At 45.4% G+C, this 21,729-nt stretch overlaps 1 protein-coding gene across 9 annotated transcripts in view; it reads right to left on the bottom strand.

Annotated features, from left to right (window-relative positions):
* LOC134539804 (lipase 1-like) overlaps positions 1-21,729 on the bottom strand; it is a 235,313-nt gene that overhangs the window by 192,281 nt on the left and 21,303 nt on the right. For all 9 annotated transcript variants that reach the window (XM_063382079.1, XM_063382076.1, XM_063382080.1 and 6 more), the window contains exons 3-4: positions 14,118-14,292; positions 10,653-10,767 (exon numbers count right to left, since the gene is read on the bottom strand). In XM_063382079.1, coding sequence (XP_063238149.1) covers positions 10,653-10,767; positions 14,118-14,292 — 290 coding nt within the window. The remainder of the gene's footprint in view (positions 1-10,652; positions 10,768-14,117; positions 14,293-21,729) is intronic.

Genomic DNA, 21,729 nt, shown 5'->3' with positions numbered 1-21,729 from the left:
GCGCTCGATGCCCAGTGAGATGGAAAGTAAGGGAAGAGGAGACCATGGTCTGGACAGAGGCACTCCATGGCCAGTGAGATGGAAAGTAAGGGGAGAGGAGGCCACGGTCTGGACAGAGGTGCTCCATGGCCAGTGAGATGGAAAGTAAGGGAAGAGGAGGCAGGGTCTGGACAGAGGTGTTCCATGGCCAGTGAAATTGAAAGTAAAGAGAGAGGGGCCAGGGTCAGGACAGAGGATTTCCATGGAGTTAGACGGAAAGTAGGGAAGAGGTGGATAGGGTCTGGACAAAGGTGCTCCATGGCCAGTGAGACGGAAAGTAAGGTAAGAGGTGTCCAGGGTCTGGACAGAGGCGCTCGATGGCCAGTGAGATGGAAAGTAAGGGAAGAAGAGGCCATGGTCTGGACAGAGGCGCTCGATGGCCAGTGAAATGGAAAGTAAGGGAAGAGGAGGCCATGGTCTGGACAGAGGCGCTCGATGGCCAGTGAGATGGAATGTAAGGGAAGAGGTGGCCAGGGTCAGAACAGAGGTGCTCCATGGCCAGTGAGATGGAAAGTAAGGGAAGAGGAGGCCAGAGTCTGGACAGAGGTGTTCCATGGCCAGTGAAATGGAAAGTAAAGAGAGAGGGGCCAGGGTCTGGACAGAGGCACTCCATGGCCAGTGAGACGGAAAGTAGGGAAGAGTAGGTTAGGGTCTGGACAAAGATGCTCCATGGCCAGTGAGACGGAAAGTAAGGGAAGAGGTTGCGAGGGTCTGGACAGAGGCGCTCGATGGCCAATGAGATTGAAAGTAAGGGAAGAGGAGGCCATGGTCTGGACAGAGGCGCTCCATGGCCAGTGAGATGAAAAGTAAGGGGAGAGAAGGCCAGGGTCTGGACAGAGGTGCTCGATGACCAGTGAGATGGAAAGTAAGGGAAGAGGAGGCCAGGGTCTGGACAGAGGTGTTCCATGGCCAGTGAAATGGAAAGTAAAGAGAGAGGGGCCAGGGTCTGGACAGAGGCACTCCATGGCCAGTGCGACGGAAAGTAGGGAAGAGGTGGATAGGGTCTTGACAAAGGTGCTCTGTGGCCAGTGAGACGGAAAGTAAGGGAAGAAATGGCTAGGGTCTGGACAGAGGCACTCGATGGCCAGTGAGATGGAAAGTAAGGGAAGAGTTGGCCAGGGTCTGGACAGAGGTGCTCCATGGCCCTGAGATGTAAAGTAAGGGAAGAGGAGGCCAGGGTCTGGACAGAGGTGTTCCATGCCCACTGAAATGGAAAGTAAGGGAAGAGGAGGCCAGGGTCTGGACAGAGGAACTCCATGGCCAGCGAGACGGAAAGTAGGGAAGAGGTGGATAGGGTCTGGACAAAGGTGGTCCATGGCCAGTGAGACGGAAAGAAGAGAAGAGAGACACAGGGTCTGGACAGAGGCACTTAATGGCCAGTGAGATGGAAAGTAAAGAAAGTGGAGCCAGGGTCTGGACAGAGGCAATCCTTGGCCAGTGAGACAGAAAGTAAGGAAGAGAGACACAGGGTCTGGACAGAGCTGCTCCATGGCCAGTGAAATGGAAAGTAAAGAGAGAGGGGCCAGGGTCTGGACAGAGGCACTCCATGGCCAATGAGACGGAAAGTAGGGAAGAGTAGCCAGCCTCTGGACAGAGGAACTCCCTTTCCAGTGAGATGGAAAGTAAGGGAAGAGGGGCCAGGGTCTAGACAGAGGTGTTCCATGGCCAGTTAGATGGAAAGTAAGGGAAAAGGGGCCAGGAATGGACAGAGGTGCTCCATGGCCAGTGAGATGTAAAGTATGGGAAGAGGAGGCCAGGGTCTGGACAGAGGTGTTCCATGGCCAGTGAAATGGAAAGTAAAGAGAGAGGGGCCACGGTCTGGACAGAGGAACTCCATGGCCAGCGAGACGGAAAGTAGGGAAGAGGTGGATAGGGTCTGGACAAAGGTGCTCCATGGCCAGTGAGACGGAAAGTAGAGAAGAGAGACACAGGGTCTGGACAGAGGCTCTTCATGGCCAGTGAGATGGAAAGTAAAGAAAGAGGAGCCAGTGTCTGGACAGAGGAATCCTTGGCCAGTGAGACAGAAAGTAGGGAAGAGAGACACAGGGTCTGGACAGAGCTGCTCCATGGCCAGAGAGATGGATAGTAAGGGAAGAGGGTCCAGGGTCTGGACAGAGGCACTCCATGGCCAGTGAGAAGGAAAGCAAGGGAAGAGGTGGCCAGGGTCTGGACAGAGGCGCTCCATGGCCAGTGAGATGGAAAGTAAGGAAAGTGGTGGCCAGGGTCTGGACAGAGGCGCTCAATGGCCAGTAAGTTGGAAATTAAGGAAAGAGGTGGCCAGGGTCTCGACAGAGGCGCTCCATGGCCAGTGAGATGGAAAGTAAAGAAAGAGGAGCCAGGGTCTGGACAGTGGCGCTCCATGGCCATTGAGATGGAAAGTAAGGGAAGAGGTGGCCAGGGTCTGGAAATAGGCGCTCCATGGCCAGTGAGATTGAAAGTAAGGGGAGAGGTGGCCAGGGTTGCGACAGAAGCGCTCCATGGCCAGTGAGATGGAAAGTAAGGGAAAAGGTGGCCAGGGTCTCGACAGAAGCGCTCCATGGCCAGTGATATGGCAAGTAAAAAAGAGGAGCTAGGGTCTGAACGGAGGCACTCCTTGGCCAGTGAGATGGAAAGTAGGGAAGAGAGACACAGGGTCTGGACAAAGGCGCTCCATGGCAAGTGAGATGAAAAGAAAGGGAAGAGGGTCCAGGGTCTGGACAGAGGCACTCCATGGCTAGTGAGACGGAAAGCAAGGGAAGAGGTGGCCAGGGTCTGGACAGAGGCGCTCCATGGCCAGTGAGATGGAAAGTAAGGAAAGTGGTGGCCAGGGTCTCGACAGAGGCGCTCCATGTCCAGTGAGATGGAAGGTAAAGAAAGAGGAGCCAGGGTCTGGACAGTGGCGCTCCATGGCCATTGAGATGGAAAGTAAGGAAAGAGGTGGCCAGGGTCTAGACAGAGGCGCTCCATGGCCAGTGAGATGGAAAGTAAAAAAAGAGGAGCCAGGGTCTGGACGGAGGCATTCCTTGGCCAGTGAGATAAAAAGTAGGGAAGAGAGACACAGGGTCTGGACAAAGGCGCTCCATGGAAAGTGAGATGGAAAGCAAGGGAAGAGGAGGCCAAGGTCTGGACAGAGGCACTCCATGGCCAGTAAGACGGAAAGTAGGGAAGAGTGGCCAGCCTCTGGACAGAGGCACTCCATTGTCAGTGAGATGGTAAGTAAGGTAAGAGGGCCAGGGTCTAGACAGAGGTGCTCCATGGCCAGTTAGATGGAAAGTGAGGGAAAAGGGGCCAGGAATGGACAGAGGTGCTCCATGGCCAGTGAGATGAAAAGTAAGGAAAGAGGGGCCTGGGTCTGGAAAGAGGAAATCCATAGCCAGTGAGATAGTAAGTTAGGGAAGAGGGGCCAGGGTCTGGACAGAGACACTCCATGGGCAGTTAAATGGAAAGTAAGGAAAGAAGTGGCCAGGGTCAGTACAGAGGCGCTCCATGGCCAGTGAGATGGAAAGTTAGGGAAGAGGCGTCAAGGTCTGGACAGAGGCGCTCCATGGCCAGTGAGATGGAAAGTAAGGGAAGAGGGGCCAGGGTCTGGACAGAGGCACTCCATGAGCAGTGAGATGGAAAGTAAGGAAAGAAGTGGCCAGGGTCAGTACAGAGGCGCTCCTTGGCCAGTGAGATGAAAAGTTAGGGAAGAGGCGCCAAGGTCTGGACAGAGGCGCTCCATGGCCAGTGAGATGGAAAGTTAGGGAAGAGGAGGTTATGGTCTGGACAGAGGCGCTCCATGGCCAGTGAGATGGAAAGTAAGCGAAAAGGGGCCAGTGTCTGGACAGAGGCACTCCATGGCCAGTGTGATGGAAAGTAAGGGAAGAGGTGGCCAGGGTCTGGACAGAGGTGCTCCATGGGAAGTGAGATGGAAAGTAAGGGAAGAGTGGCCAGGGTCTGGACAGAGGTACTCCATGGCCAGTGAGATGGAAAGTAGGGGCAGAGAGGCCAGGAATGGACAGTGGTGCTATATGGCCAGTGAGATGAAAAGTAAGGGAAGAGGTGGCCAGGGTCTGGACAGAGGAGCTCCATGAGAAGTAAGATGGAAAGTAAGGGAAGAGTGGCCAGGGTCTGGACAGAGGCACTCCATGGCCAGTGAGATGGAAAGTAGAGGCAGAGGGGCCAGGAATGGACAGAGGAACTCCATGGCCAGTGAGATGGAAAGTAAGGGAAGAGGTGGCCAGGGTCTCGACAGAGGTGCTCCATGGGAAGTGAGATGGAAAGTAAGGGAAGAGTGGCGAGGGTCTGGACAGAGGCACTCCATGGCCAGTGAGATAGAAAGTTGGGGCAGAGGGGCCAGGAATGGACAGAGGCACTCCATGGCCAGTGAGATGGAAAGTAAGGGAAGAGGTGGCCAGGGTCTAGACAGAGGTGCTCCATGGCCAGTGAGATGGAAAGTAGGGAAAGAGGAGGCCAATGTCTGGACAGAGGCACTCCATGGCCAGTGAGATGGAAAGTTAGGGAAGAGGAGGCCAAGGTCTGGACAGAGGCACTCCATGGCCAGTGAGATGGAAAGTTAGGGAAGAGGGGCCAGGGTCTGGACAGAGGTGCTCCATGGGAAGTGAGATGGAAAGTAAGGGAAGAGTGGCCAGGGTCTGGACAGAGGCACTCCATGGCCTGTGAGATGGAAAGTAAGGGCAGAGGGGCCAGGGTCTAGACAGAGGTGCTCCATGGCCAGTTAGATGGAAAGTAAGGGAAAAGGGGCCAGGAATGGACAGAGGTGCTCCATGGCCAGTTAGATGGAAAGTTAGGGAAGTAGTGGCCAAGGTCAATACAGAGGCGCTCTATTGCCAGTGAGATGGAAAGTTAGGGAAGAGGAGGCCAAGGTCTGGACTGAGGCGGTCTATGGTCAGTGAGATGGAAAGTAAGGTAAGAGGTGGCCGGGGTCTGGACAGAGGTGCTCCATGGAAGTGAGATGGAAAATAAGGGAAGAGTGGCCAGGGTCTGGACGGAGGCACTCCATGGCCTGTGAGATGGAAAGTAAGGGCAGAGGGGCCAGTGTCTAGACAGAGGTGCTCCATGGCCAGTTAGATGGAAAGTAAGGGAAAAGGGGCCAGGAATGGACAGAGATTCTCCATGGCCAGTTAGATGGAAAGTAAATGAAAAGGGGCCTGGGTCTGGAAAGAGGCAATCCATAGCCAGTGAGACAGAAAGTAAGGGAAGAGGGAACAGGGTCTGGACAGAGGCACTAAATGGGCTGTGAGATGGAAAGTAAGGGAAAAGGGGCCTGGGTCTGGAAAGAGGCAATCCATAGCCAGTGAGACAGAAAGTAAGAGAAGAGGGGCCAGGGTCTGGACAGAGGCACTCCATGGCCAGTGAGATGGAAAGTAAGGGAAGAGGTGGCCAGGGTCTAGACAGAGGTGCTCCATGGCCAGTGAGATGGAAAGTAGGGAAAGAGGAGGCCAATGTCTGGACAGAGGTACTCCATGGCCAGTGAGATGGAAAGTAAGGTAAGAGGTGGCCGGGGTCTGGACAGAGGTGCTCCATGGAAGTGAGATGGAAAGTTAGGGAAGAGGGGCCAGGGTCTGGACAGAGGCACTCCATGGCCTGTGAGATGGAAAGTAAGGGCAGAGGGGCCAGTGTCTAGACAGAGGTGCTCCATGGCCAGTTAGATGGAAAGTAAGGGAAAAGGGGCCAGGAATGGACAGAGGTGCTCCATGGCCATTTAGATGGAAAGTAAGGGAAAAGGGGCCTGGGTCTGGAAAGAGGCAATCCATAGCCAGTGAGACAGAAAGTAAGGGAAGAGGGAACAGGGTCTGGACAGAGGCACTCCATGGGCAGTGAGATGGAAAGTAAGGGAAAAGGGGCCTGGGTCTGGAAAGAGGCAATCCATAGCCAGTGAGACAGAAAGTAAGGGAAGAGGGGCCAGGGTCTGGACCGAGGCATTTCATGGGCAGTGAGATGGAAAGTAAGGAAATAAGTGGCTAGGGTCAGTACAGAGGCGCTCCATGGCCAGTGAGATGGAAAGTAAGGGAAGAGGGGCCAGGGTCTGGACAGAGGCACTCCATGGCCAGTGATACAGAATTTAAGGGAAGAGGGGCCAGGGACTGGACAGAGGCGCTCCGTGGCCAGTGAGATGGTAAGTAAGGTAAAAGGGGCCAGTGTCTGGACAGAGGCACTCCATGGTCAGTGATACTTAAAGTAAGGGAACAGGTGCCAGGGTCTGTACAGAGGCACTCCATGGCCAGTGTGATGGAAAGTAAGGGAAGAAGTGGCCAGGGTCAGTACAGAGGCGCTCCATGGCCAGTGAGATGGAAAATTAGGGAAGAGGAGGTTATGGTCTGGACAGAGGCGCTCCATGGCCAGTGAGATGGAAAGTAAGCGAAAGGGGAACAGGGTCTGGACAGAGGCACTCCATGGCCAGTGAGATGGAAAGTAAAGGAAGAGGTTGCCAGGGTCTGGACAGAGGTGCTCCATGGGAAGTGAGATGGAAAGTAAGGGAAGAGTGGCCAGGGTCTGGACAGAGCCACTCCATGGCCAGTGAGATGGAAAGTAGGGGCAGAGGGACCAGGAATGGACAGAGGTGCTCCATGGCCAGTGAGATGGAAAGTAAGGGAAGAGGTGGCCAGGGTCTGGACAGAGGTGCACCATGAGAAGTAAGATGGAAAGTAAGGGAAGAGTGGCCAGGGTCTGGACAGAGGCACTCCATGGCCAGTGAGATGGAAAGTAGGGGCAGAGGGGCCAGGAATGGACAGAGGCACTCCATGGCCAGTGAGATGGAAAGTAAGGGAAGAGGTGGCCAGGGTCTGGACAGGGGTGCTCCATGGGAAGTGAGATGGAAAGTAAGAGAAGAGTGGCGAGGGTCTGGACAGAGGCACTCCATGGCCAGTGAGATAGAAAGTAGGGGCAGAGGGGCCAGGAATGGACAGAGGCACTCCATGGCCAGTGAGATGGAAAGTAAGGGAAGAGGTGGCCAGGGTCTAGACAGAGGTGCTCCATGGCCAGTGAGATGGAAAGTAAGGAAAGAGGAGGCCAATGTCTGGACAGAGGCACTCCATGACCAGTTAGATGGAAAGTTAGGGAAGAGGAGGCCAAGGTCTGGACAGAGGCACTCCATGGCCAGTGAGATGGAAAGTTAGGGAAGAGGGGCCAGGGTCTGGACAGAGGCACTCCATGGCCAGTGAGATGGAAAGTTAGGGAAGAGGAGGCCTAGGTCTGGACAGAGGCGCGCCATGGCCAGTGAGATGGAAAGTTAGGGAAGAGGAGGCCAAGGTCTGGACAGAGGCGTTCCATGGCCAGTGAGACGGAAATAAGGGAAGAGGGCGCCAGGGTCAGTACAGAGGCGCTCCATGGCCAGTGAGACTGAAAGTAAGGGAAGAGGGGGCCAGGTTCAGGACAGAGACACTCCACGGTGCAGGAGACGGATACTAAGGGAAGAGGTGGCCAGTTTCTAGACAGAGGCACTCCATGACCAGTGAGATGGAAAGTTAGGGAAGACGAGGCCAAGGTCTGTACAGAGGCACTCCATGGCCAGTGAGATGGAAAGTTAGGGAAGAGGAGGCCAAGGTCAGGACAGAGGCGCTCCATGGCCAGTGAGATGGAAAGTTAGGGAAGAGGAGGCCAAGGTCTGGACAGAGGCGCTCCATGGCCAGTAAGATGGAAAGTAAGGGAAGAGGGAGCCAGGGTCAGTACAGAGGCGCTCCATGGCCAGTGAGACTGAAAGTAAGGGAAGAGGGGGCCAGGTTCAGGACAGAGACACTCCATGGTGCAGGAGACGGATACTAAGGGAAGAGGTGGCCAGTTTCTAGACAGAGGCACTCCATGGCCAGTGAGATGGAAAGTTAGGGAAGAGGAGGCCAAGGTCAGGACAGAGGCTATCCATGGCCAGTGAGTTTGAAAGTTAGGGAAGAGGAGGCCAAGGTCTGGACAGAGGCGCTCCATGGCCAGAGAGATGGAAAGTTAGGGAAGAGGAGGCTATGGTCTGGACAGAGGCGTTCCATGGCCAATGAGACGGAAAGTAAGGGAAGAGGGGCCAGGGTCAGTATAGAAGCGCTCCATGGCCAGTGAGACGGAAAATAAGGGAAGAGGGGGCAAGGGTCTGGTCAGAGGCTCTCCATGGCCAGTGAGATGGAAAATAAGGGAAGAGGGGGCGGGGTTCAGTACAGAGGCGCTCCATGGCCAAGGAGATGGAAAGTAAGGGAATAGGGGGCCAGGGTCAGTACAGAGGCCCTTTATAACCAGTGAGACCGAAAGTAAGGAAAAAGGGGGCTAGGGTCTGTACAGAGGCGCTCCATAACCAGTGAGACCGAAAGTAAGGGAAGAGGTGGCCAGGGTCTGGACAGAGGCACTCCATGGCCAGTGAGATGGAAAGCAAGGGAAGAGGGAGGCTAGGATCTTGACAGAGGTGCTCCATAGCTAGTGAGACGGAAAGTAAGGGAAGAGGGGCCAAGGTCTGGACAAGGCGCTACATGGCCAGTGAGACGGAAAGTAAGGGAAGAGGGGCCAAGGTCTGTACAAGGCGCTACATGTCCAGTGAGACGGGAAGTAAGGGAAGAGGTGGCCAGTGTCTGGTCAGAGGCTCTCCATGGCCAGTGAGATGGAAAGCAAGGGATGAGGGGGCTAGGATCTTGACAGAGGTGCTCCATAGCTTGTGAGACGGAAAGTAAGGGAAGAGGGGCCAAGGTCTGGACAAGGCGCTACATGGCCAGTGAGACGGAAAGTAAGGGAAGAGGTGGCCAGGGTCTGGTCAGAGGCTCTCCATGGCCAGTGAGATGGAAAGCAAGGGAAGTGGGGGCTAGGATCTTGACAGAGGTGCTTCATAGCTAGTGAGACGGAAAGTAATGAAAGAGGGGCCAAGGTCTGGATAAGGCGCTACATGGCCAGTGAGACGGAAAGTAAGGGAAGAGGTGGCCAGGGTCTGGTCAGAGGCTCTCCATGGCCAGTGAGATGGAAAGCAAGGGATGAGGGGGCTAGGATCTTGACAGAGGTGCTCCGCGGCTAGTGAGACGGAAAGTAAGGGAAGAGGGGCCAAGGTCTGGACAAGGCGCTACATGGCCAGTGAGACGGAAAGTAAGGGAAGAGGGGCCAAGGTCTGGACAAGGCGCTACATGGCCAGTGAGACGGGAAGTAAGGGAAGAGGTGGCCAGTGTCTGGTCAGAGGCTCTCCATGGCCAGTGAGATGGAAAGCAAGGGAAGAGGGGGTTAGGATCTTGACAGAGGTGCTCCATAGCTAGTGAGACGGAAAGTAAGGGAAGAGGGGCCAAGGTCTGGACAAAGCGCTACATGGCCAGTGAGACGGAAAGTAAGGGAAGAGGGGCCAAGGTCTGGACAAGGCGCTACATGGCCAGTGAGACGGGAAGTAAGGGAAGAGGTGGCCAGTGTCTGGTCAGAGGCTCTCCATGGCCAGTGAGATGGAAAGCATGGGAAGAGGGGGCTAGGATCTTGACAGAGGTGCTCCATAGCTAGTGAGACGGAAAGTAAGGGAAGAGGGGCCAAGGTCTGGACAAGGCGCTACATGGCCAGTGAGACGGAAAGTAAGGGAAGAGGGGCCAAGGTCTGGACAAGGCGCTACATGGCCAGTGAGACGGGAAGTAAGGGAAGATGGGGCTAGGATCTTGACAGAGGTGCTCCATAGCTAGTGAGACGGAAAGTAATGTAAGAGGGGCCAAGTTCTGGACAAGGCGCTACATGGCCAGTGAGACGGAAAGTAAGGGTAGAGGTGGCCAGGGTCTGGTCAGAGGCTCTCCATGGCCAGTGAGATGGAAAGCAAGGGAAGTGGGGGCTAGGATCTTGACAGAGGTGCTCCATAGCTAGTGAGACGGAAAGTAATGAAAGAGGGGCCAAGGTCTGGATAAGGCGCTACATGGCCAGTGAGATGGAAAGTAAGGGAAGAGGTGGCCAGGGTCTGGTCAGAGGCTCTCCATGGCCAGTGAGATGGAAAGCAAGGGAAGAGGGGGCTAGGATCTTGACAGAGGTGCTCCATAGCTAGTGAGACGGAAAGTAAGTGAAGAGGGGCCAAGGTCTGGACAAGGCGCTACATGGCCAGTGAGACGGAAAGTAAGGGAAGAGGTGGCCAGTGTCTGGTCAGAGGCTCTCCATGGCCAGTGAGATGGAAAGCAAGGGAAGAGGGGGCTAGGATCTTGACAGAGGTGCTCCATAGCTAGTTAGACGGAAAGTAATGTAAGAGGGGCCAAGGTCTGGATAAGGCGCTACATGGCCAGTGAGACGGAAAGTAAGGGAAGAGGTGGCCAGGGTCTGGTCAGAGGCTCTCCATGGCCAGTGAGATTGAAAGTAATGAAAGAGGGGCCCAGGGTATGGACAGAGGCGCTTCATGGAATATTTTGTGACTCTTGACAGTGACGATTTACAGTTGACGACTGTGCTGTGAAATAGTGTGTAGAGCTGCTGGAGTAGAGATGCGGCTGGAGTCCATACATGCACAAACAAAATATAATGAAATTTAATTATTGGTGTATATATATATATTTACAAAGCTATTTCATGCATCACATAAAGCAAAGAAATTTCTAAACCAGGGACATATAAAAATTTATATCACATTTACTCAAATCGGATATTTCCATCGAATTTGGTTCAGTTAAATTATAAATTACAAAAAAAAAAAAATGCACTAATATAATGTGGGAAAACAGTACCTGAAATTCCAAAATTCTTGTCTACTAATGAATTTATTCGAATGTTTTTGACTGTAAAAGTTTCCACGCCAATTTCCCAGCCAAACGTCAAAGCCTGCATCTGCCAGGATATAGCCTGAAAAACACAGGGGTCACACACACTTGTAACAAGCTGCAAAGGTCGCTTAGCAAACAACTGGTAGCCTGTGACATTTCTACTAGCTGGCACTAAGCGAGCTTTGCACTCAACCTACACGGACATGCAACAAATTACACTTAGTTATTTTTTTCTCATGACTTATAAAACATGTATTATTTATTTAGTAACTTCCTCCTACATAACACAATCACGAGCGTTTTGCGGTTTATTAAAAAAATTAACCAAGCTAGTAGCTAAACCATTAAATTCCACAAAATATAACAATAACACTTTCACCGCACCTCAGAACTAGCCACGTGTCTACTCTGTCCGCCTCAGAACACTGTCTTAGATCATTGAGAAAATCCGCACTCATTAGAGAGACTAATGGTAAAATTATTTATCGAGGTATTAATTTCATAATATGAGGTTTTTTGTGCTACTTTTCCCCGTGTGTATGAAGTCCCGTTGTTTTAAATCAAGGATCTGAAATCAAATGGATATAATATAAAACTCAAACACGGGAAGAGACTAAAAAGTCTGACAGTTTGTCTGTGTAAAAAATATTTCTTGCCAAAAAAAGCTATATTCTTTGAATAAAATATACATTTTTTAAACAAACCAAACCTAGTGGTAAAATGTGAGCACTGTGAGTTATTAAAAGAATAAAACAATGAGCGCTTAGGCAGGCTTAAGGCTGGGAAGAAGGTGTCGCTCAATGACTTACCACCATCTTGGATTCCTGTGGCCATGACCTTGAACTCAAACGTGGCCAGGCGCGTAGGAACCGAGGGAGCGACCCAGGCGACTGCCCGGCCATAACATTTCATGGCCGGGCAAAGTGATGGTTTTGCCCGGCCATTGCATCATATGAACAAGAGGCATTGTCTTAATTGCAATGCTAAGTGGTTTTGTGGGATTTTCTTGTCTGTGCGTTACCTTATTCTTAAAATAAATTAAGACTTTTCGATAAGTGTTCAGGCACAATAAATACGGCAACTGTTCTTGTTTTCTTCTAAATATTCACGTTTCACAGTGCTGATAGTGGAAATATTATTGTGGGATATAATACCAGTAATTTATTCCGCTCGTTGCAGTAGCTTACGCTCCGTTTTTGTCCACCCTTGTCTACCTGACCAGACCCTTGCATTCACTCCGCCTCGTTTCACCTAACGGCAACGACCTGACGTGCAGAGCGCTTTCCACATCAGTCATCATTCAACAGCTGTACGTCTTGCTTTTAAGTCCAAGAAACTTTGTGAGCCGTACTACGGAACTGTTTAAAATAAACTTATTTATCTATAGTATCGTGAGTGAGTAGTGTGGAATGGCAGTGATGAAAAACATTTAGGGTTTAAGGAAGAAATTTATAACAGTATTTTAATTTTTGCTGCGTACAATGACTCAGAAAAGCATCAAATTTTTCTTCAACAACCGTTCTGCACAGTCCTGCGGTTCATCACAACCACCGCTTAAAAGGCTGTAATGCCTGTGAAGACAAAGATCCTAAAGAAGAGTTGGATTCCTTTAACTCAGGTATTACTTTTGAGCAGTTTAGACTGAGACGAATTTTTACATGATCCCGAAAACCATATGTAATATTAATATACCTATTTAACATTAAAGTTTAGTATGTCGGTACATTATATTTTTCCGCTCGTCACTCGTGATTATTCCATCGAGTAATAAGAAATGTTCTTTGAATCTACAAATCATTGAACACGAATTCATCAAGCAGATTTGCAGTTATTTTTAAGCATCTTCACTCGCCTATTCTGTGGGGTTCGCATTTTAAACTTAAGGGGAGTCTAACAGTAAAAAAATTAAAATATTGACTTTTTTAATTTTTAATACCAAAATAAAATTTCGACTTTCCTAAATAAAACGATATGAGTGTTATTGCGAAAAGCTTTTTTCCATCTTTAATTTTTTATTTTTTAAAAGTTGAACCTCATTTCCCGTTAAAATTAATTTTTGTGACTTTTTTAATTTTAAATACTATAAAAATTATTTTGACCTTTCTGAATACATACAATGTAAATACTTTCTAGTACTCCTTTCAATAAAAAATATAACGAATAGTAAATTTTCAAAACTTTGGAGCCTTAATTCAGATTTAGTTGATGTATAGACCTTTCCTGTATTGACCTTGATTTATTAAGTCTGACAGTAAAAATAAAAAAAGTATCGTGCTCATTTTTAATGTCAAAATAAACTTAAGACTTTCTTGAATAAAATTATATGATTGGTATTGCAAAAAGTTTTTTTTTCATCAATATATTTTTTTTAATTTTTAAGTTGAACTGCATTTTTCGAAATTTATTATTATTTTTTAACTTTCAAATTTTAAATGCTAAAAAAGAAATATTATTTTTACCTTTCTGAATACAATCTAAATACTTTCTAGTACTCCCTTCAATAAAAAAAATATAATGAATACTGAATAGTATATTTTCAAAAATTTGGAGCCTTACTTGAGATTGGATTGATGTATAGACCTTTCCAACTTGTCTTTAAAATGAATTCTACGAGGCGAAAACTGAAAAGTGAACACTGTTTTGTGATGCCGAGCCTTAAGTAAATTTGTTATAAAAAAAAGTTAAAATTTCTGCTAGTAGTACATTCTATTTTTATGTACGAAAGATGCTTAAAAAGCACCATTTTGCTCCTTAGAAAACAATTTTTTTTCTACTGGGGGAGAGCCCCCGGACACCCCCTTTGTTAAATCCACCCCCCCCCCCCCCAATTAAATATTTGCTTCCTACGCGCCTGAACGTGGCCATTGAAAGTTGTACGGAAATCTTAGCAAAATTGTGACATTTCAAGAAAAAAATTTACATGCCAATTGTATTTCAACCAACAAAATCAAATATGCGTACTTTCTTATTCTTTGGTTATTGTGTTTAGGTCATTTCGATTAGTTGTTGTCTGGGGATGGATTCTCTGTATCATTTTTGTAGGTTATTTGGTGGATATAGAAACGAGTATGTACATATAATAGTAACAAACTTAATTGTAAAAGATTTAATTCATACATAGTTATATTATTATACTAACGTTACATATTTAGAGTTATCGTCGCTCAAACTGTGATTTGCTTTTTTCGTCTCCTTTTTATAAATAAATGAAAATAAAAAATATATTTTTTTTTGTTATAAACTAAGTATTCTTATATTTTTATATTTAAAAATCTAAAAAAAAACAAGGATTTATTTTTTTTTATAATTAAACTACCACATTTAAAATTATCTCTAGCAATATTAGTTTCATATTTAAAAAATAAAAAATGAAACAACAAATGAAAGCAAAGCCGCCCAACTAGCACTAGTGGTACTGCAGGAAGGTACCCAGAGAGTGCCCGGGGTCGCCGAGCAGGAAAGAGGCGGAGCTCTGCAGGAACCCGTGTAGCAGCAGCACGGGCCGCCCTCCGCCGGGTATGCGGTGCAGAGTCAGCCGGTAGCCGTCTGCAGTCGTCACCTCGTGGGTCTCGACGGGGTAGCCGTGTCTCCTCACGAGCGAAGACTGCAAGCACGTCGCACCGCAGTCACCATCCTGTGCTGGACAGGCATCAGCTACGTTCTTTCAGAGATTCTCGCCATTGGGAAGGTTCATTTAAAATAATGTATAGGTATCGGTTTGTTCGCATCTGCCGGGAACAAGTGCAAGTTTCTAAAACGTCCTAACTGTTTTTGTTGTTGGAAGCCTACTGAGTTATTCTGTAAAGGTAACTTTTTATGAAGTGAAACTTCTTTGATAAGAGAACAAAATTTTCGAGTGTTATGAAAATTCCGATTGCATGAGGGAAATACTTGCCTACTTGCTCACTTGCCAATTTGCCCACTGGCCTTCTTGCACATAAATTTTTTATTTGCAATCTCAGCCCAAGAGAAAAATTTTTTTTATTCCTAATAATATAATAAGAAATCAGTTCTGTCGCACGGTGACTCCACGTGCACATTTTTGAAATTTATTATTATTTTTTCTAGAAAAATTGTTTCCACGATTTTCGCCTTTCTGTCAAGAAAATTTTTATTTTAGCCTCATTTGATTTTTGTTTATTTTCCGTTTTTTGATTATGTATTCATCTTTGTTTTCTATTCTTAGCGGAATTTTTTTATGATATCCATTGTAAACGAAAAATGGCGTACTTCAATGAGATTGTTTTAATTCATGCATGTGCTAACATTTCCATGAAACGTGAGCAGGCAAACATTTGCAGGTTTCATCCACTCTTTATGATAATTATGTCTTCTACACAAGACAGGCTTCAAGTATCCCGCACCAAACTTCACATAGAACACATTCATGCCGAATTCTGTGCTGAATAACACATGATTTCCTTTCCTTGATGCGAAGTGATGTGTGAGTTCGAAGCCTATTCTCCCTCTTCACTTCCGACGCCCCAGTTTCCTGATCTCTGCCGCACCACCCTCCATGCTGATACACCGCCAATAACACATCTCGCCTCACAGCGACATGGCCACCCAAATATTTTATAAATTTTAAAACATTTCCCATTTTAATCTGATAATAATTAGTAGGGACCGAAAAAATTCACGGGTTCAATGACTTGCAGGATGAACTCCATAGTTCTACGTACACTCGGTCAAATGTCACCCACTCATTGGCTGCTGTCTTGTGAGACGTCCCAACGTAGCAGCCTGTGATTCGATAAAGCTTTAATCGGGTGTTTCTGATTGGCCCAGATTCATCCAGGTGAGTTGTGAGCCAATAGCAGAGGCAGCACTGAGGTATAACTATTTGTATTTTAGCCTATCGCGAAATGAATTCGCGAATTTATTCCGGTCTCTAATAATTAGGTATTTTCCAGATGGTGGTCGTGACGTCATAATCTAAGATAGCGGAGTGTTTTTATTTAAAATTTTTAAAAATTTGCATTTTCTAGTATAAAATTTTTTAATATGACGGTCGTAACGAAAATTGCAACTTTCTAGGATCCAAGATGACAGTATGTGACGTAACAAAATTTTATTAATTTTTCTTTAGTTTGTATTTAGATATTATAACCTTGTTGAATTTTTAATGATAAACTAACCACAAAACTGATCACAAATACCTATTACTGTAAGAACAGGACAATATCAAAAACACGTACATAAATGTGAATAAAAAAAATAAAAAATAGAGAGCAAATAAATAAAAGTAGTTTTTGACGTAACATCTAATAAATCGATGAACGCCGGCTGCACGCAAGAAAAAGTGTCCCGTTACGCAAATTGTCTTGTTTCGCTGTGTCCCGTTACGCTCATTTTATATTTCTCTTTGCTAACCTGAACCTCCTAGCATTTCAACCGAGTCCGTAGCGTAATTCTGTTTTCATGCATTTCAATGTAACATTTTCATTGCTCTTTGCTAATCCGTTCCTCCTAGCATTGCTGCAGAGTCCGTGGCGCAAATATATTATTTTTGACTGCATCTTGGTGTTGGGTAAGCCATTTTCCTTCACATGATCCATGAAACACTCCCATTCGTTTCCTACTTTTCCTATCATCGTCCTATCCTTAACAGAATAACACATATTGGAAGAAGTTAAATAGCAAACATGTATAAAAGTTAAGTTAAAATAATCTCTTCGTTAAAGTAATAAACATATTGTAGATTGCATTTCATTCCTTCTTTGTATCCATACAAAATAGTGATAATTCAATAAAAATTATTCAATTTTATTCATAAAACTATGCAATCATTTCATCAATGTTTTGTTATGACTTTGTCACGTTAAACTATCGTCCGTAAACCGACTTTACAGACAACCAATTTTTTTTTACCGATTTTAATACTTTTTTTTTAACGCATTTTAATTTCTAATCACTGTTTGGGCCAAACACAAACAAAATTGTTTGCTACGCTACAACCGGGCATTGTTTCATGTTTTAAACTTGTAACACGAAAATTGTTCATCGTCAGAGCAATACAAGTTTCCTATTCGTAGGATCGCATATGTTTATGCTTAGATAATAAATAATTATACTCAAAAATCTGTTGTTTTGTTTTCAGACCCGTTAAAATGATATTTTTACCACCACTGAGATTACAGTACTTGGGTTTAGCTCTCAGTATAATATGGCGGTACTGCTGCATAACAGTAGGATACCAAATCAGACAATAGCTGTTGCCACAGCTTACTGTGAGGATATCTATGTGAAACGAGGCCCTAAGGCTATTAGTTAGAGAACGCCTACGATACAACTGGAGCAGGTAATACGGTAAACAACACGGCGGTGGTGAAGTCTAACCAACTTCCAGCAGGCGCATGCGATGTGCTGTAAAAACACCCAGCATCTAAACACATACTCACTGTTACATGAGTCGTCATCTTCAGATTAGCCTCTTTTTTACTAAAACAAAGCCTTACTCGATAAATGCAAAATAGAGAAGTAACACTAAAATAAATATGTAATTTTTTTTCTTTTAAAATATTTATATATTTTTGGTCATGGTAAAATGCATAAGTTGCATACAATGTGCAGGCAAACGCACTTCATGAATTATATAGGCATTGTACGGAGTAAAATCATATTCAAAGCACCCAAAAGTCAAACATATTTTCTTTCACTAAAACCTGTTACTTGGGCCTCCTTAAAGAAAATGTGATCATTATTTGTTTTGTTTTTTGTATATTATCTGTCCATTTGGTTGTCGGGCACATACAGTCAGTATGTAAGCAGCCTTCTTGGTCTATACGACCGACACGTTAACAGGTCATGTGCAATGTCAGACGTGTAAGCCAAGTGTCTCCGAGCCAAAAGGTTTAATTTTTTTTATTTTTGAAAAACCTTTCAAACAGGTAATGTACAATGCCAGGAATGTAGGTTAAGATTATCCAGACCATGGAACCTTCTTCGTCAACACTTTATATATCTTTAAAACAAATATATGACATATATCAAGCAGACAAGACGAGTAACAGGCGATTTGCCTAACGGCGGTTTGCCTAAACATGAATTCGTTACGGCGATTTGCCTAAAGTCATTTCGCCTAAAGGCATTTTGCCTAACGCCGATTTGCCTAACGGCGTTTTGCCTAACGGCGTTTTGCCTAAAATGTTACTATGATGACAAAACCTCGTTTTGCCTAACGTTGAATTGCCTAACGGCATTTTGTTAATGGCGATTTGCCTAACAGCGTTTTGCCATCCTAACCTAACCTTACCTAGCCTAACCTAACCTAACCTAAGCTAATCTAACCTAAGCTAAGCTAACCTAACCTAATCTTACCTAACCTAAGCTAATTTAAGCTAACCTAACCTAAGCTAAACTAAGCTAACCTAACCTAAGCTAACCTAACCTAACCTTACCTAACCTAACGGCGTTTTGCCTATCAGCGTTTTGCCTAACGACGTTTTGCCTAACGGCGTTTTGCCTAACGGCGTTTTGCCTAACGGCATTTTGCCTAACATCGTTTTGCCTAACGGCGTTTTGCCTAACGACGTTTTGCCTAACGGCGATTTGCTTAACGGCGTTTTGCCTAACGGCATTTTGCCTAAACGGCATTTTGCCTAAAATTAGGCAAAATGCCTTTAGGCAAAACGACACATGCCCGACAAGACAAGACTGTTCAAACTGTCGGACCTACAGAATAAATAGAATTTAATACAAGAAAATAGACCAACTAACTAAGCATGTTTTACGCCTACAACACGACCAAGAGTTCCTGGACCATTAAGTCATCAGTCCTGAATACAGTCACAATCAACTAAATGAAATCACATTTGAATGCGCATTCGGAAGAAAATTCGAAAAAGGGAAACACATTCGAAAAAACAGTAGCACATTCGGAAAAATATTCAAAAAAGGAAGCGTATTCGGAAGCATATTCGACAAAAAGGAAACACATTCGGAAGCATATTCGACAAAAAGGAAGGACATTTGGAAGCATATTAAAAAAAGAAGCACTTTTAACGAACAGAATGTACATGTCCACGAACATTCAACTCAGAAGGATACGATGGCAGAATATGGTAGGATACGATCCCATCAGTAGGATATAATCGGTCACACAATACGGTAGGATACACTGCCTCGAACTGTAATTTCCTCCAACTGCTCCAAATTTCATTAGCTGCAACTGCTCCAAAGATATTTTTCTCCAAATGCGTCATTTACATTTTGACTACAAGAATTTTAGGTTACATGGCTACGAGACTACAATGCTACAAGTCAACGAGGCTTCAAGACTACAAGTCTACGACGCTATAAGACTACAAGCTTCCATCTGGCTACAAGGGCTTTTGGCTAAGATTTTACGAGGCTACGATGATACGGGGCTACATGGCTACAGGGCTAAGACTACAAGACTACGAGGCTACAAGGCTACATTACTACGATGCTGAGAAACTACAAGTCTTCGTCTGTCTGCAATGGCATTAGGCTCAATGTCTACAAGACTACAAGGCTACAAGTATACAAGACTACAATATTACGATGCTAAGATAATAATACTCTGACTACAATGACATTTGTCTACGAGGCTACAAGGCAACGAGACTACTAGGCTACGAGACTACAGGACTAGAAGTTTACATGGATACAAGGCTACATGGACATAAGTCTACATGGATATGGCTGGCTACAATTGCTCCACTCAGCAGAGAAAGTTAATTTGTTTCATGCCAAAAAATTCCGATTCTTTCCAACAGTTGTCGCCACGTGGAGTCATTTTTTTATGTGGAATGCGAGATGCTCACTCACCATCGAAAGAGAAGGAGGGCTTCTCTAGACTGTAGGAGCCAAGACTGTTGAAGCCTAAAGACTGCTGAAGCCAATTACTGTTGGATCCGAAAGACTGCTGGAGCCAATGACTGATGAAGCCAAAAGCTGTTGGAGACAATGACTGATAGAGGCAATGAATGTTGGAGTCAATGACGGTTGGAGGCAATGACTGTTTGACCCAATGACTTAAGGAGTCGAAGGACTGTTGGAGCCTAAGACCATTGGAGCCAATGACCGTTAAAGCCAATGACCATTGGAGTCAATGACTGTGGGAGCCAATGACTGTTGAAGCCAATGACTGTTGGAGTCAATGACTGTTTGGAGATCATAAATTTTGGAGCCAATGACCGTTGGAGCCGATGACTGTTACAGCTAATGATCGTTGGAAACAATGACTATTGGAGCCAATGACTTTTGGAGTCATTATACCCTATCGTAAAATTGACGAATGCCTCTTTCTGAGTTGAATGTTCTTGAGTATGTACTACTTATTCGTTAAATGTGTGTAGATAAGACTGTAGTATCATATCCGACTAATGGGACAGAGTCAATCTGATGAGATCGTATTTTAGCAAGTTGAAATTTCGTCCAAATGTCCTTTTCGCTAAAAGATTTTTTCTTTCTTTTTTTACTGTGCTTCCGAATTTACTTCCAAATGCGCTTCCTTTTTTCGAATATGCTTCTGGCCAAGTTAGATCAAAAAATGCAAATAAAATCTGTTGGAGCCAAATGTAAATGGAGAAGTGGGAGCACTTGGTGCATTGGAGTATTGACTTTTGGAGCCAATGTCTGTTGGAGCATTGGAGCTTATGGAGCAATTGGAGCTTTGGAACTTTGGAGCTCTTGGAGGAATTGGAGCATTTGAGCTCTTAGAGCAATTGGAGCAATTGAAACATTGGAGCATTGACCTTTGGAGCCAATTACTGTTGGATCTTAAGACTGACGGAGCCAAAGACATTTGTACTTTTCTTGACGATATCAGGCAGAACATTATCAATCAGCTTACTGATGAAGTAGCTGCATACGGACCTTTGAAATATAACTTGTGGTGGATTGTGTATATGGCAAACCATATCCGTTTGAGGACAATTTGAAGAAGTGTGCATTCAAGACAGTAAATACTCCCATCTACAATTCTAGTTATGTGAAGCTGTCTGTTAAACACAGTCTCGAGAAACTTTGTTGAGAAGAAAAAGACTATGCAGGCAAAGGATCTGGCTGGTCTCTATCTTCAGTAAACCGATTGGAGCTGAGAATTAGTCAGTTCAAGCCAATCCAGATCTAAATGTTTAATAGATTGTTTTTTTCTAGCAAGTGTTCCTGTAGTAGTATAGTAAATATGTAATAAATTGTATTTGTAAAAAAAAATATTTTCCCCCAGAATTTATAGCTAAATAATTAAGAATTTCCAAGATGGTGGTCGAAATGGCTTACTGGAGGCCAGTTGGCAATGAAATTGATTTGCTTTTAGGATGTTGAATGTGATTTATTAAATAAGAGTATTTTTATATAACATTATTATTTTTTGCATTGGTGAAGTATCGTACCAAGGAGGGATATCGATCGAATCAATCAGTAAATGAATAACTGATTTTTTACGATCTTTAGAATTTTTCCAGAATTTATAGATAAATAATTACAGATTTCCAATATGGCATCCAAATTTCAAGATGGCAGGGGCCACAGTGATAATAAATAATTACTGCACTCTAGTGGGTAAAAATTAAACAAACGTGTCGGTAGCGTACTCTGGCAGACGAAAACCAGATGGTGGACGTGATGTCACACTAGCTGGCGATGTATAATATCCTGGCATTAGTGGTTGGAGGTCAGTCCATGTAGGTAGGATCTGTTGTCATTTTTTATGTTTGCCTTCACAAGTTTCGAACCGAGGACGTTAGTGAGTGTTTTATTAGAACTTTATCAAAATTTGATTACGTATTTTTTTGACGTGACAACGTCTAATAAATCGATGAACGCCGGCTGCACGCACGAAAAAGTGTCCCACTACGGATGTCCCACTACGGATGTGTCCTATTTGCTCATTGTACGCATGCGTGGAATCTCTCTTCATGCTCATTGTAGGGCCTACGCATGCGTGGCATCTCTCTTCCACTCGATTGGAACGACCATCGATTTGACTTTTCAATCATATTTTCGTCGTTTCAATTATTTATATTATGTAATTTAACGATTGTCCACCGATTTTCAGCACAATCGGTATAGT

The sequence above is a fragment of the Bacillus rossius genome, chromosome 16, assembly GCF_032445375.1.
Source record: "Bacillus rossius redtenbacheri isolate Brsri chromosome 16, Brsri_v3, whole genome shotgun sequence".
Classification (NCBI taxonomy): domain Eukaryota; kingdom Metazoa; phylum Arthropoda; class Insecta; order Phasmatodea; family Bacillidae; genus Bacillus; species Bacillus rossius.
The sequence above is the reverse complement of the archived record's forward strand: the minus strand, read 5'-3'. Positions and strand labels throughout refer to the sequence as shown.